Source organism: Ascaphus truei, chromosome 8 (genome assembly GCF_040206685.1).
Source record: "Ascaphus truei isolate aAscTru1 chromosome 8, aAscTru1.hap1, whole genome shotgun sequence".
Taxonomy (NCBI): Eukaryota; Metazoa; Chordata; class Amphibia; order Anura; family Ascaphidae; genus Ascaphus; species Ascaphus truei.
The window spans coordinates 46,849,161-46,866,267 of NC_134490.1; the positions used below are offsets into that span (position 1 = coordinate 46,849,161).

Below are 17,107 nucleotides of genomic sequence, written 5' to 3' on the forward strand. Positions count from 1 at the left end.
TAAAGTCCTTCACAATGAATCCAATTTCGAGGGATATTGATGCAGAAAGCGTTCTTTGTGCTTGTGCTGAAGACGTGATTTTCTAAAAAGTCTGTAAACATCTGCTCGATTTGAGCCCTTCGCTATCTCTAACACAGGTTGTATGTATTGTATGTTCTGTGAAACACATTTTGTAAAAATCATTTTCACACTTTGAAAAGCTACTAAATATGTCTTCAATTATAATTTAAAAAAAACATTAACAACTGCTAGAGAAGATGTTAAATGGCTGAGTGGGTGCTGTCACTTGATTGCAAATCCTGTAGATGTTGCTAAGTGGGACTGCACCTTTAACTAAGCACTTCCACTTTTCATACAAATCAGGACAGTTGAAATGATAAGACTGATTGAAAGTAAGGAAGGATATTATTAGAAAAGTTGCTTTTTGACCTCCACTTAGCGTGAAGGCACATTTCAAATCAGCCTACACAGCCCAAATATTCTTCAGGTGTCAAATAATAAAAAACAACAGTAGACACAACTCACTGCACCTTTTGAACACCTCCAAGAAGCAATTTCTTATTCCCTTCACATAATGGATGAGGTACAGTATTTGATTAGATTACACACCGCAGAACCCTGAGGGCTTCTCTCGTCCCCCTCTAAGATTCCTATTGCTTTTCCTGTGAACAGCAACCTAATAAGGGCTCTTTTCAAACAAAGAGGAACTTGGCAAACTCAGCACAAACGCAGGGATCACTGCAGTACCTTCCTGTCCTCAGAGAAAATGACAAAATTACTATATACTGTATATATATTTATTTTTGACATCTTTTTATTGCAGAAATTACAGTATTTAACTCAAGGAGCCAGTACAGTCATACCCCGCATTAACGTACGCAATGAGACCGGAGCATGTATGTAAAGTGAAAATGTACTTAAAGTGAAGCACTCCCTTTTTCCCACTTATTGATGCATGTACTGTACTGCAATCGTCATATATGTGCATAACTGATGTAAATAACGCATTTGTAACAGGCTCTACAGTCTCCCCGCTTGCGCACAGCTTCGGTACAGGTAGGGAGCCACTATTGCTGTTCAGGACGTGATCACAGGCGCATGCGTGAGCTGCTGTTTGCCTATTGAGCGAAATGTACTTACTCGCAAGTGTACTTAAAGTGAGTGTCCTTAAAGCGGGGTATGCCTGTACATGGGTCAAACTATTAGTCCTTCGAAAAATCTAATAATTTAGGGGAAAACAGAAACACCTTTACATATAAATGGAAGTCTTGTAAAACCAAAGTATATTATTCATGTAAAGTAAAAGACCCTCGAGGTAGTGGTGGATGATGTAAATATTGTAGTGTTAAAAGTTCTGATCTTGGATTCACAAATCAATTCCAACCTTAGCTCACTCGGACTTTGCCCATATTTGCCAAGCAATGCAATTCCAGAAGACATTTTGGCTCCAGAAGACACCTTATAGCCCATTCAGTTAATTAACTGATTTGGGGAAGATATCTCTATATGCCTAAGGCTAGGTCCCCCAGTACAATCTGCAGCGCATGCTATGGCGCATGCTGCAGGAACAAGAACCATCCCTTAATGGGACCGGGCCCAATAGCTGCCTTTGTGCCAATTGGCCGCCGCGATGCATGACCAGATTTTCTGAAGACAAGAAAAATGTCTTCAAAACTGTCGATGGATTACTGGCCACGCCCCCGGTGGTTCAGCCAATGAGGGCAAACCAGCCAGGTGACGTCCTGACCATGCCCTGCCACGCCCTCCCCCCCCCCCCCATCCCCATCGCAATCTCCTGCAGCTCAGCCATAGAGTGAAGTGATTGGCTGAGTGAGGATGGTAGTATGTGTGAGTGAGGCTGCTACATTCACATTTGGTGCAGTGCTTTTTGAGCTGCTGGGCTGTGCTTTGTGTTGTGCCTGACGCCATGGCCGTGCCCCCCCTCTGTTTTGGCCATGCCCCCCCATGCCTCCCATCGCTCCCTACAGACCGCAAATCGCTCCCTACAGACCGCAAATCGCTCCCTACAGACCGCAAATCACTCCCTACAGACCACAAATCACTCCCTACAGACCACAAATCGCTCCCTACAGACCACAAATCGCTCCCTACAGACCACAAATCGCTCCCTACAGACCACAAATCGCTCCCTACAGACCGCAAATCTCTCCCTACAGACCGCAAATCGCTCCCTACAGACCACAAATCGCTCCCTACAGACCGCAAATCGCTCTCTACAGACCACAAATCGCTCCCTACAGACCGCAAATCTCTCCCTACAGACCGCAAATCGCTCCCTACGGACCGCAAATCGCGGTTTTAGGCTGTGCACAGGACGCCAGGCGCGCGTGCAGCAGCCAACACCGTGGCCGTAGCCTTAGACAACAAACATTAGATTGCGATTTTGAGGGGGTTTTTTTAAGTTTCCACTTTGTAAACAATCTGCACCGGATGTGGCAAAAATACCACAGGAAAGAAATGTGTTATCCCAAACATTTTAGTAAACACATTTCTCTGATCTAAAACTATTTTTGATTCTCAATCCAATGGAAGTGAAAGACCCAAATGTATATATCTTTGAAGAACCTTAAAAGGGCAGTCCTTGCGCATCAAAGTCTCAGTTTTGTGACATTACTGAGACGTATGTTCAACTGAATTAAATAATAGGATCATTCAACTCAATCCATTGGGCTGTTCCATTCAACAATTGTTTTCAAGAACAGTTTTGGATGACTCCGTGGCTGATACTATACATCTCATACATCGACCTTGACCCATTTCAGATGCACTTACCAGAACACCCCCTACTGTCTCTGTAAGTTCTTTCTACTTTCCCCTTCAATTGTAAGCTCTTCAGAGTATTGACTCCTTTACCTAATGTTACTTTTATATGTCAAACACTTATTCCCATTGTGTGTTATATTAATATATCACGTGTATTACTGCTGTGACGCGCTATGTACATAGATAGCATTATATAAATAAAGATATACATACTGTACATATGGCAGCTTCAGCGTCTGATTTGGCACAGAAACACCTACAGATGTAAGTCAGACTTTCTGTCCCCGAAGCCGCAGTAAGAAAGCAAAACACTGCGGCTCTGGGGAAATTAAAAGTCGCAGCTGCATGGGTGGGTGGGTGGGTGGGGGGTGCACTTCTCCTGGGTGGGACCCCTGGCTACATGAGGTACATCAGCTCCAACTCCTTGATGGAAAAAATATAGTATCAGCTTTTTTTGGGTGTTCTTGGCACCCGCTATGAATTTGAGCGATTAATTTAGCAAACAACATCTGGAATGTAGGACTACAGTAAGTGCACTGATTTGCCGAAGCAGCAAAATCGTCACCTAAGAGATACCTTTTTAAACACGCAATTTTTCTCCATGGCAACCAGATTTTGGCAGAGCAGAGATCAGCCAAAAATAACTCTCATATGTTCATCTTTCTATTCTGTGTTACGGAAATATTAATCCTGACAGTTCTAAAGCTTGACAGAAGACATCTTGTTCAATGTAATGGTTTCACTATTGGTTTGGAGAAATGCTAATATACTTTTCTAAAAACAAACACATGTATAGCAGCCAATGGGTAGAACCTAAAGTTTCTTCCTGACCCTCAAATATATATTGTAGATCCTGGATCACAATGAAGCTATTGCAAAGTATTATGTTTCCTTAAAAAGAGAACAATTATTTTGTAGGAGAATTTTAACAGAACATACATTTTATTTCTAAAGCCTGTTCTTAAAACATATTACTTCATTCAACTATTGATCAGTAATCTGTAATCAGGGTTTCATGTATTCAGTTTTTGAAGAGCCTTTAATGTACTGCTTCCCAAAAAGTGTCACACCCTTTTGGTAGCTGTTGTCGTTTGCTATTAGTGTACAGGTGCAGTAGATATTATCGCACATGTAATAAAACAAACCCTGTGACATCCGCAGACATCAAAGAACCTATGATGTTGCCCGCACACACAACCCACTAGTCTCGTCATGACAAAATCACCGGTAACTGGTCACCAGGTTGAGGGTGGTGAAGATAAAGACTTTTACGGGCAACGTGCCACAAGTTTCTGTCCCATCAGATCTGCTCACTTGAGCTAGCAACATTTTGTGTGTGCACATGTGCACTATTCATGTATCTTGCGATGGAAGTCATTTCTGTAGTTCAGAAAGGACATTTGTGTACTCATGCGCACTGGGCATATACCCATGACGGTGAACATTGTCATAATTCGTGAAGCACAGTAGTGTTTGAAAGCACAACGGGCATGTAAATCAGAGAGGGCACCTCAAGAGATGTCAACGCTTGTGGCTCTTAGTCTTACTGCACAATCTGCCGTGAGTTGAGCGAGACGCGTCAAACACTATATGTGACAAGCCAACCTACCCACGCAGTGTCAGATCTGCAGGTAGAGATGGGAGAACCATCCTGTAGGAGGACATGTGCAGAGGTACACAATGGAGACTGTTTTACGGTGAAATGAAAACAAGGCTTTATTGTGCCTGTCGCTTTAAACACAGCAAAAATCAACATAAGAGAATAAGCCAAACAAAAAAAAACTATCTCTGCTGTGGAGACTATCTACACATGTAGCTCAGCCCTCTCTGACTGGGTTGGTTAGCTAAGCTATTTACCAGCCCCAAATCATGGAGACATTTATCAATACAAATAGACATAGATAATAGTCTTATACAAAAAGTCTTATCTGTTAGCTGGGCTGCTGTAGGGGAAGCTTCTCTGCTCTCTTGGAACCGCACCCTTGTGTGCACAGGCAATGTCAGGCTCCAAGTTTAGAATCTTGTCCCCTTTGTCTTGTGGTCAGCTTGTCGCTCAAGACATCTGTCCTTCCTTGGTTCAGCCCACTTGTGGACTAAGGAATCTCTGCTCTGTCTCCTAGTTCAGCTAAGGTGTGAGCTAAGGAGTCTCACTTCCTGTCTCAAAGGCAGGCTTTTTCTACCACCTGCAATCAGCCAGGTGGTGTTAGTTAATTGCCTACCAGCAGTTAACCACCACACTGCTGGATTAGAGGCACATTTGTGAGCAGGGATAAGTCCCCTGTTACACAGCCCAAATCTGTTTCCCGGATTTTCCATTCAAAATCCGTTCCGCGGAGTTAAATCCGCCAACGTTGTTACAGTTTCAATCCACACGGATTAATCTGCTATTGGATTCGATTCTTAATATCCGTCAGTAGATTTCGGCACCCGCAGATGTATTGTCGGTGTAGGGGAAAAAAAGCGAATCGCCAATTTTGAGACTGATCCGCAGAAACCCGCAGGCCAAAGGTACCAGCCAAGAGCAAATCCGTGAACAAATTCTGTTCAGCTGTATGCGCAGGTATATGTCTACAGGGGATAACAATACATACAGGAGGTGTAGTATACAGGAGATACATACAGGAGGTGTAGTTATACAGGGGATACAGATACATACAAGAGGTATAGTATACAGGGGATACAGATACATACAATATTATAGTATACAGGTGATACATATCTAGAGAAATTGATTATTAAAGATACGGAAATTTGGTGGGACACGGTGACGCTGAAAAAATACATTTTGGCTAAACGAATCCCAAGAGGCTTGAGAATAGTTAAACAGCCACATCGAATGGGGAAGATAAATCATTCTCAGACAATTGGAGTTCAATTATTGATAACTGTTCTTTTGAATTGACGAAGTTAATAATCTCGCAACATAAGAAGGAGATAAATATACATACAGGAGGTGTAGTATACAGGGGATACAGTTACATACAAGAGGTATAGTATACAGGGGGTACAGATACATACAAGAGGTGTAGTGTACAGGGGATACAGATACATACAGGAGGTGTAGTATGCAGGGGATACAGATACATACAGGAGGTGTAGTATATTTTATTTTAATTTATAAAAAAATGTTTTACTAGGAAGTAATACATTGAGAGTTACCTCTTGTTTTCAAGTATGTCCTGGGCACAGAGTTATAAAAATACATCGTTACATTAAAAGAACAGGGTTATACAGTAAATACACAGACATTTCATGGACAGTTAGAGTTGGAAAATTGGGTACAAGGGATAAAGGGCTGGCGAGTTTCAGATTTAAATAGAGCAGCTTTGATCACCAAACATCAGCGAACGGCAGCAAACGCCTTCCACCCTTAAGCTGCCCTTCAGCTGCGCCAAAGGCTGTCCGCCTTTGTGGCAACACAGATGTACACTGGAGTGGTTCAGATTCAATGCAGCTGTGAATGCAAAGTTCTTTGTATTCTTGGCTCATTAACATTCCAGTGGGTGGGGTTGGCGTATATAGGAGATAACGATACATAGAGGCGGTGTAGTATTCTGGAGATATAGATACATACATGATGTATAGTATACAAGAGTAATAGATACATACAGGATGTATAGTATACAGGAGATAGGGGGGTTAGGTTTTACTATTATTTCAATAAATATAGTATAAGCAAGCCATCTGCAAATGTAACAGTGCGAGGAAAATTCTCACTCATTACAATGCTCTTTTTGTTGACCTCTCATATATTTTCTCTTCTCTTTTTTTCAGCAGGAGCTGGACTCCTGTATCCCCTATGTACTGCGCACACACACACACACTATACAGTATGTAATATTTCTCCCACTTCAACTTCCAGAGCAGGAGAGGGAGTCAGACAGGGAATCATTGTATGTCCTGTGTGAGGGGAGCTAAGAACAGCAGAGACTGACAGTCTGGTCTAGAGCCACTAAAGAGCAAATTGTGCTCAAAGGGATAGAGAATCACAGGAGCCTGGAGAAGATGTGTCTGACCTGTGGAAGCCAACAGCTCAGCATCCAGCAACCACTGGTCTACGGAGACCTCTGTGATCCCTGGAGGGAATACAACAAGGGGGAAGGGGAAAGGGGTAGAAACCCTCGCATCAGCCTCTAATCAAAAAGAATCGACAACGGTGCAATAAGGGGAAGGAGCAGAATTGTAACAAATAAACAAAAGACACCCTGTGGGCAGTACTCGTTGTATGCAAATATGAATTGATGATAGACTTAAAATTAAAATGCTTTAATAGTATAATTTAAAATAAGTGTCAAAATTGTTGAAAAAATGGACAACTGACTGTGGTGACAAAATACAAAAAACAGAAAAATATATACAATACTATAACTGAGATCTAGGGGGAGAGGTGGAGTGCCCACCTAACTGCTAATTGGCAGAGATAAACAATCAAGGACTAAATAGTCAACCCCCTAGTTCAGCAATGACAAGGTTAAAAGGCCTGTAAAATAGATACAGGTGACGGAGAACTATCCATGCAAAGGTATATGCCAATGTGCTATACACAATGGGCGACAATAAAGTGAAAACTCACTGATGGTAGTTTGATAGTCCACAATGTAAAAGAGACTCTGATTGTGAGGAGTACCCTTAGTGAAGGGTTAAAGCAAGCCTAACTATAGGAGAATAAAATTGATAGGCAATGTATTATTTAATATTGTGCACAAGAGCTCACAAAGTGTGGTGCTTAGCTCTGGGGCACGGATCAAGTCCGTATCCAGTTATAGCCCCTAGTATAAATGTGCCACTCAAACATGCTTAGTAATACCTCACAAAATACATTGGTCAGTCAGTGACTATCAATAGTTAGGTGCTCAGGAGCTTACAAAATGTATTTTCAGCTCTGGGGCACGGATCTAGTCCGTATCCAGTTATGGCCCCCTAGTTCAAATGTGCCACTGTAGCAGATAAGTAAACAGACTGTGAAAACATAGTGAGCAAACACATGAATGAGCCGAGGGGAGAGGGATTATATGCAATGCAAAAAGTAGTCAGCAGCAATTACATTTACACGTGCTGGTTAAGGTAAGGTAATTAAATATGTACCGCAACTCTATTGGTTTGGTTAAGCCCTCGTCAGAGCTGATGCCGCGGAGTAGCGCTGACATATGCAGTTTTACCTGCTCAAAATCCGGCAGTCAGAAAATACCTTATCACATACCTGGGGTCTATTGTATACAGACCTAGTCTCCCTTCACACGCATATCGGCACTATACAGTGCCTCTCACCCTCTGCTCGGCATGGAGACGTCAATGTGTGATGACGTCAGTTCTGTAGCCGCCTCCCACCTGACGTACGTTTCGCTGGGGCGCTTTATCAAAGGTGGTGAAGTGAGGAACTACATACATGGTATATATAGTGTATTAAGTACCAGCTAATGCAGGGCAGCTGAGTCTAACCAATTCATTCTATTACAGGAGGACGGTAGCTGTCACAGTGCGGAGGAATTGATCAAAGAAGAGACATTTCAAATAATAAAGTGTAGACTGAGTAAACAAACTAGGTGTGGTATTCAATTGTTCAAGAGCTGTATGTAAAATTATGGTATGTCTAGAAACACAGGATCGCAGATATTAACATGCTATGCTAATTATGCCAAGACCTATGTAAAATGGATGTTATAAGTCAGTGATGTACAGGAAAGCCCCGGGGGGGGGGGAGGTTTTAGTATGGTGATGCTGGCAATTTATATAAAGGGAGAGAATAGGAAACCCTCATTTATCCCTCTGGGTGCCAAAGTACCCAGTACATAAATCCATTTGGACTCTTTTTGTAAGAGTATTATTTAATATTGTGCACAAGAGCTCACAAAGTGTGGTGCTTAGCTCTGGGGCACGGATCAAGTCCGTATCCAGTTATAGCCCCTAGTATAAATGTGCCACTCAAACATGCTTAGTAATACCTCACAAAATACATTGGTCAGTCAGTGACTATCAATAGTTAGGTGCTCAGGAGCTTACAAAATGTATTTTCAGCTCTGGGGCACGGATCTAGTCCGTATCCAGTTATGGCCCCCTAGTTCAAATGTGCCACTGTAAGAGTCCAAATGGATTTATGTACTGGGTACTTTGGCACCCAGAGGGATAAATGAGGGTTTCCTATTTTCTCCCTTTATATAAATGTTTCTAGACATACCATAATTTTACATACAGCTCTTGAACAAATGAATACCACACCTAGTTTGTTTACTCAGTCTACACTTTATTATTTGAAATGTCTCTTCTTTGATCAATTCCTCCGCACTGTGACAGCTACCGTCCTCCTGTAATAGAATGAATTGGTTAGACTCAGCTGCCCTGCATTAGCTGGTACTTAATACACTATATATACCATGTATGTAGTTCCTCACTTCACCACCTTTGATAAAGTGCCCCAGCGAAACGTACGTCAGGTGGGAGGCGGCTACAGAACTGACGTCATCACACATTGACGTCTCCATGCCGAGCAGAGGGTGAGAGGCACTGTATAGTGCCGATATGCGTGTGAAGGGAGACTAGGTCTGTATACAATAGACCCCAGGTATGTGATAAGGTATTTTCTGACTGCCGGATTTTGAGCAGGTAAAACTGCATATGTCAGCGCTACTCCGCGGCATCAGCTCTGACGAGGGCTTAACCAAACCAATAGAGTTGCGGTACATATTTAATTACCTTACCTTAACCAGCACGTGTAAATGTAATTGCTGCTGACTACTTTTTGCATTGCATATAATCCCTCTCCCCTCGGCTCATTCATGTGTTTGCTCACTATGTTTTCACAGTCTGTTTACTTATCTGCTACAGTGGCACATTTGAACTAGGGGGCCATAACTGGATACGGACTAGATCCGTGCCCCAGAGCTGAAAATACATTTTGTAAGCTCCTGAGCACCTAACTATTGATAGTCACTGACTGACCAATGTATTTTGTGAGGTATTACTAAGCATGTTTGAGTGGCACATTTATACTAGGGGCTATAACTGGATACGGACTAGATCCGTGCCCCAGAGCTAAGCACCACACTTTGTGAGCTCTTGTGCACAATATTAAATAATACATTGCCTATCAATTTTATTCTCCTATAGCTAGGCTTGCTTTAACCCTTCACTGAGGGTACTCCTCACAATCAGAGTCTCTTTTACATTGTGGACTATCAAACTACCATCAGTGAGTTTTCACTTTATTGTCGCCCATTGTGTATAGCACATTGGCATATACCTTTGCATGGGTAGTTCTCCGTCACCTGTATCTATTTTACAGGCCTTTTAACCTCGTCATTGCTGAACTAGGGGGTTGACTATTTAGTCCTTGATTGTTTATCTCTGCCAATTAGCAGTTAGGTGGGTACTCCACCTCTCCCCCTAGATCTCAGTTATAGTATTGTATATATTTTTGTCTGTTTTTTGTATTTTGTCACCACAGTCAGTTGTCCATTTTTTCAACAATTTTGACACTTATTTTAAATTATACTATTAAAGCATTTTAATTTTAAGTCTATCATCAATTCATATTTGCATACAACGAGTGCTGCCCACAGGGTGTCTTTTGTTTATTTGTTACAATCCCTGGAGGGAAAACGTCCTGAGTAAACCCCCCCCTGTCCCCTTATAACCATAGAATACTCTACTACCACTTGCGTTCAATTGCTTTTTATATCTGAAAAATGTATAGATTTTTGGTGTGTATTTATATTCCAGTATAGATTTTCTTATTTAATTTGACAGTTTATATACTGTGACTCATGACATCTGTAGGCTGATTGGAATACAGTAGCTTGTAATACAATGGGGTTAATTTAGTCTCCTGCAAAACATAGTTTAGATGCCCTTGAAATGTGGAGGAGAGAGGCGGGGGGAAGGGAGGGATATCAATAAATTAGGAGAACTACTGAAGGAGTCAGAGGTGGGGGAGGGAATATCACTAATCCAAAAGAATTTAGTGAGGGTGTTGGGAGGCATTTTGGGACGGAATATATATATATATATATATATATATATATATATATATATATATATATAAACAGATACAAGATATAACGGACCGCGCCTATAGTATATTGCAACTAGATATTGATAATAATTCCTAACACATTGAATATGTATTAGTGTAGGAATTATATATTCCAGGACTATAACAAATCAAAATGAAGTGATAAGTGAATAGAACTGGCTAGTGTAAGACACAAAACATAAATGTTGGATAGCTAATACTGTATATGTAATACAAATTAAACAACTGCTATGCCTATAAAAGATATATATAAAAATATATATACTGTATATACATAAAAATTCTAAAACTTGAGTAAATTGTCCAAATTTCACTGTGTCCCCAGTGGGTCAAAGTTATAATTACTCTGGATACAGGCAGCCTTCTTCGTGGGTACAAACACCTCCTTCAATGAAACCTGTTTAAAAAATACAAGAAAAAGCGCCCGATCCAAGTGTATTATCAGGGAGTTCATTTTAATTGCTTGAACAGGTAACAGTTCGACACTCACAAACATCCATGTATTAAAAGTGATTAAAGAGATGGACTATGGGACCTAACTGAACCTAGAAGGACTTCTACTGGTATAATAAACTCATTAAAAAATATATATATATATATATATATATATATATATATATATATTACACAATATACAATCAATAAATGTACAAACATTATACAATAAAATCCATAAAAGGAAGAAAAAAAACCTCCATATTACAGTGACGCTTGAGAGGACAGCAGAGATGAATTAAGGTGATAAGACATACACCTTCATCTTTATTCTAAATTGCCTGCATGATTACGAGAGATCACCCATCTTGAATAGATATGTATAATAATTATATATTATTTATGGGTATTCACTACTGGACCTCATACAAGCAAAATTTTAAACAAAATGCATCCAGAGAAGAAAGGCCAAATCGATCAAAACAATTGAATAACCAAATTCCTAGAGAACCAATCTATAGCTACAGGATTAGAGGTGATATGAATCTATTAATAACACCCACACTTTGTGCCTCCAATAGTATACCCTTGAACGTCTTTTGATATTCGTCCATTGGGTCCCCCACTAAAGGGCAATAGGTGGATGTGTCCCCCAAGAGACCGGCCTCAGCCAGATAGTCAGACCTATCCTGGAGGACAATCCCCACTCCCCCCCCCCCTTATCCGCTTGCCTGATAACCAAATCACCCATACCACTAAGTTCTTTTAAAGCCAACAGCTCTTCGTTATATAAATTCTTTTTTGGGAAAGTTGTGGTATTCTGGCACATTGCCTCAAAATATTTCAGGACCATAGTATAGAACGTATCCACACAACCCCTTTGGAGTGGTAGGGAAAATAGGTTGACTTTAAATGGGGAATGTTTTATATTCCTAACCGAGGGGAAAATCAAATTGGAAGGTTCAATCGGTCCAGGTGTAGTTCTGGTGTTACTAGTTGAATGAACAAATTGAGATAAAGAATTACCTAATTGAGACGGGCCGAGCCCTGTTTGAGATCGAGAAAGAACTGACTGAGACAAATAATGACCTGAATCGCACATTTGTAAATGACTACACCCCAATATTGGGACTTGTGTCAATGGATGTTTGAATTGATTGATTTCACTAATTGTTTATGTCCTAATTGTTTATGTCCTAATTGTTTATGTCCGTGTCTCACTGGCATGGTGGTAATCAGATCTGTTCTTTTTTAGTATATCACCTCCAATCCGATAGCTATCGATTGGTTCTCTAGGAATTTGATCGATTTGGCTTTTCTTCTCTTGATACATTTTGTTTAAAATGTTGTCTGTATGAGGTCCAGTAGTGATTACCCATAAATAATATATAATTATTCACGTATACATATCTAGCCAAGATGGGTGATCTCTGGTAATCATGCAGACAATTTAGAAAAAGATGAAGGTGTTATTTATTGTTGTTCCATTTATTGATTTTATCGTATAATATTTGTATATTTATTGATTTTATATTGTGTATTTTATACATACTGTGTGTGTGTGTGTATATATATATATATATATATATATATATATATATATATATATATATATATATATATATATTTATATATATATATATATATATATTGAGGTAATTATACCAGTATAAGTTCCTCTACGTTCAGTTAGGTCCCATAGTCCGTTTCTTAAATTGGTCTAAAATTGTACAAACATTTGTTGCCTATTATGCAAAATTAATTTCTGGATTGGATTTTGGGACTATATAAATCCTATTAGGATTGGCTAGCGTCATCCCCCTTATGAAGTCAGCCAAGACTGAAGAAATGCGTAGGGTCTGCACTGCTATTTGCCGTTTTATTATTCTACTCACGATGCCGGCGAGGCGGGCTGCTAGCAGCCACTGATCTGCTGTGAACTCAATAACGGAACCTTTAACAGCGACCGCTTGTTGCCGGAGGATTTTCCCCTGGAGAGACACAGACAGTGGAGGTTCCAAGGAGGACACTTCAAGGTGGATCCAGCGGAGCAGCAACCAGGAAAGCACGTTGGAGCACGAGTTTACTCTTACAACACTTTTAAAACACGGATGTTAGTGAATGTCAAACTGTTACCTGTTCAAACAATTAAAATGAACTCACTGATAATACACTAGCATAGGGCGCTTTTTCATATATAATATATATATATATATATATATACTGTATATATATTCTGTTTATATGAATACACAGTATAATAGGTAGTACAAGAAATACTGTATAAGAGGACTCTGTGTTTTAAAAGTGCTCTATCAAGCACAGTACAAAACAACAGCATATAACTGTTCAGACGATACTTAAGGGTTGGTGTCATTAGAAAAGAGAGTGCATGCACATTCAACTTTAATCACACCTGATAACAACATAGACAAGAAAACAATAAGAAATTGCTAAAACCTCTTTAACCTAAGGGCTGCGGCGGACGCTGCAGGGACGAGAGCCCTCCCCTCAATGGCGCCGGGCCCGCTGCGAGGGGCGGCCGCAGTGCTGTGGCGCGAGTTGCTCCTGCTCTCAATAGAATTGAGAGCAGGACTCGCTACGGAGCGCTAAGCCACGCCCCCCGGCGGTTCAGCCAATGAGGGTGAACCTGCCGGCTGACATCATGGCCGCGCCCCCGTCACTCCCCCACCACGCCCCAGCCCCAGATTCTCCCCCCCCCACGGTCTTTCAATTTTTTTTTACGCCTTTGAAATTTGATTTCGGGAGAGACAGTCACCACGTGACTGTCTCTACACCAATCACAGAGCACCTACTGCACTCTGCCCTCCCCCGTTGTGACCTCACTGGCCTTGTCGCCAGCGACGTCGTTCCAAACTAAAGGCAACTTTCGCCAGTGGTGACAGAGCGCATTAGGCCGCTTTTATAGTGACGGCGATGCGACCGATGACGGCACCCGTCACTGTCACTATAAAAGCGGCCTAACGCGCTCTGTCAAGGCACAAAACTACGTGTTATATATCACAAATACATGACTGTCGCGCTAGCTCACAGTAACATGTGCATCATTTCTACCTCTGAATGCATTACCGCGTAGACCCCCTGAAAATGACAATGCTGCTGTATGAAGACATACAAAGTATCTCTGCTCGTCTTTTTTACATAGAACATTTAGGCCCATGTTTACTAAGTGGTGCTATTCCATTCACAAGACTGAGTCTTCTGGCACTGGAAAGGTGTCTTATGGAATAGCACTGCTTAGTAAACATGTGCCTTAGATCCATAGTGTAGATACATTAGGACTCTCTAAGAAAGATTACATGAGGTTGCTTAGTGTAGGAAGACCGTGCACATACCACTCATCACCACTTTTTCGACTACAATCAGATCCTGTTTTACAGTATAGATCATTCACAAGTTGCCCTTGTTGCCTTTTTTTTAAGTTTACAAACCTATTTACAGGCATTGCAGCTCAACTCCCCAACCAAGCAATATCCCTTCTCAAAGAAAACAGTGAGCAACATTACAGCTTATTTCAGTCATTACCATAAGTGACGTATCGGTAAAGATGTGTGTTTCATGGCTACCAAAACGCCACCTTGATCCAGGTATAAAACGCTATGCTCCTCTTCAAAGATCTGCAAGAAACAGAGACAATCTTTTTTTATAATTGATCTACTGTAAGTAAAAAAAAACGAGTTTAAAACATAAATGCACCAGCAGGAACGTCAAAGCCGTCTTGTTCTCAAGGTAGTTCAAAACGGGACTTTACATCTTTCTTTCGCAATTCATGTGATCTTCCCTGGCAGCATAAATAACGCTTAGATGGAATCTGTGAAAAGCCTCGGGCCAAAGTCCCATGTAACACAAAAACAATCACCCAGCACCTCTCTGCACATGAAAAGGAATGCAGCTCTGGGATTGTACAAGTCTTTGTGAAGTAACCGAGAGATATCATCCAACAGTCGCTCTGTAAAATGTTACCGTGCTGTAATCTTGCAAAGCAAAACAGTGGTCTTGAAGATGGAAATCCTCTGATTGTATCCCTATTAAGGGAAAGCGTTAGCCAGTGTAGGTTTTTGCATTGCGATATTGAAGAACATAAGTTGGCTGTAGTTTCCTATTTAAAATGACGGTCGGTTTGGAGAATGGATACAGGTAGTTTGGTACTTTAAACACCGAATCACAGATACCATAAGCAAAAAGTCTTCCAGATGAGGTTAAGTGGTCAGTGATTTAAATAAAACCTTCAATAGTGTAACCAAAATGGCATGTGGCATGGTACAGGGCACGTAATTCCCACTATACTGTGAAGTTATTTCCCAGGTCTGGAAACAAGTTTAGGATTTTTCCAGCATGGGGCCATATAGTCAGTATGAGAATAAGCTGCCTTTACCTTCATTTAGTGGGTGTTCCTTTAATGACAAGATTAAATCTTTCCTTAGGCCGTGCTTACAGTGCGGGCGACGGCGACCGATGATGTCACCCATCGCCGTCTCCACTAGCGAAAATTATATTATCACATGTGGCGACAGTCTGTAAAAAATCAAATTTAACCCGCTTCCAAATTATTGGTCGTGACGTCGCTCCGTCGTGCTTACTATAAGCGCTGGCGACGGAGTCAATTCTTTTGTAGCGACATCGTGTCGCCGTCGCGAGCACTATAAGCGCAGCCTTAGATAAGCCACACAGAATGGCTTGGTGTATACATTGTGCAAATGTCAAGAAAAGAAATGGCCGCAGCAATTCAGGAAAGATGAGGATATTGTATATTTTTAAATTGATGACAAGGGCCTGGTACTTCAATGTTTGAGAATTGGTACTGCCTCGCTTTCTCCAGTCTCGCTTTCTCCAGCCATTGGTGGATTTTTTTTGCCTCCTTTAAACCATGGCATAAATGAAAGATATACTTTATCAAGTTTCCCTGTCTCCATTTGACTGTGCGCTGCTTCACCTTTTATCTGATATTCGTGGACCTTATCTGCGGCTTATCACGCGGTGGCTGATATTCTTAGAATGGTTGTGATGGAGTGAGTATAGTAATGCTTTCAGCCGTACACACCTCCTATAATTTTTTATTATGCAATCCTATATCTACCAAAACCAGGGATTATCAATGGGAACAGCATCTAGTCTTTCATTTATATACAAGAATCGTTTAGGAATTATTCAATTTTGAAGTCGATTTTAAGGCCCAACAAAATATTGATTAATTCATTTTCTACGGTTTATTCTCTTGAGCGCCCAAATACCAACTTTTCTGTCTGTACCGTTAACTGGAAGACTGATAAGTTGTAAGCCACAAGTCCCAGCCTATGATATGCATAGTACAACTTTGGCTCTAAGACTGGAGCTAACTTTGCAAGAGCAAATAATTACATTTTATTAAAATCTTCTCCAGCTCTAGAATCCTGTTTCAGAGCACACTGAATAAGGGCCAAAGAGATTAAACTGATTGATGAAGGGAGAACGAAGAACAGAAAACTAATAAAATGTGTGGTACTGTTTAAAAGTAATTGAGTATGAACCTAACAAAAAAAGTCATGTATCATGTATATTCTGGCCGAAGCCCACTGTGGCAAGTGAGTAGGATCAGGTAGCTAAACTCATCTCCTTTAAATGCACACAGTGTCCCTCTATTTTCTGTCACTTTTATTGGAGGGGGCATACACAGAGTATAAAAATAGCTGGCAGGTTACATTTGTGGGGAGAAGGTAAAAAGGAATGCCTTTTCTTGGGGAACAACGGGAAGAAGGTACATGTACTCACTATTGCTGCTGGTAGTAAAAGAAACAAAGAGAAAAAAGGGGGAGCACAGATGAGAAAAACTGAATGATAGTTTAACAGCTTCTGGGATAT

The 17,107-nt window shown here is 40.9% G+C and overlaps 1 protein-coding gene across 1 annotated transcript in view; it reads right to left on the reverse strand.

The window, feature by feature from the left end:
• Window positions 1-17,107, reverse strand: part of SORCS1 (sortilin related VPS10 domain containing receptor 1) — a 442,630-nt gene that overhangs the window by 75,216 nt on the left and 350,307 nt on the right. Inside the window, 1 exon segment of the mRNA XM_075611820.1 lies at window positions 14,795-14,886. Coding sequence (XP_075467935.1) covers window positions 14,795-14,886 — 92 coding nt within the window.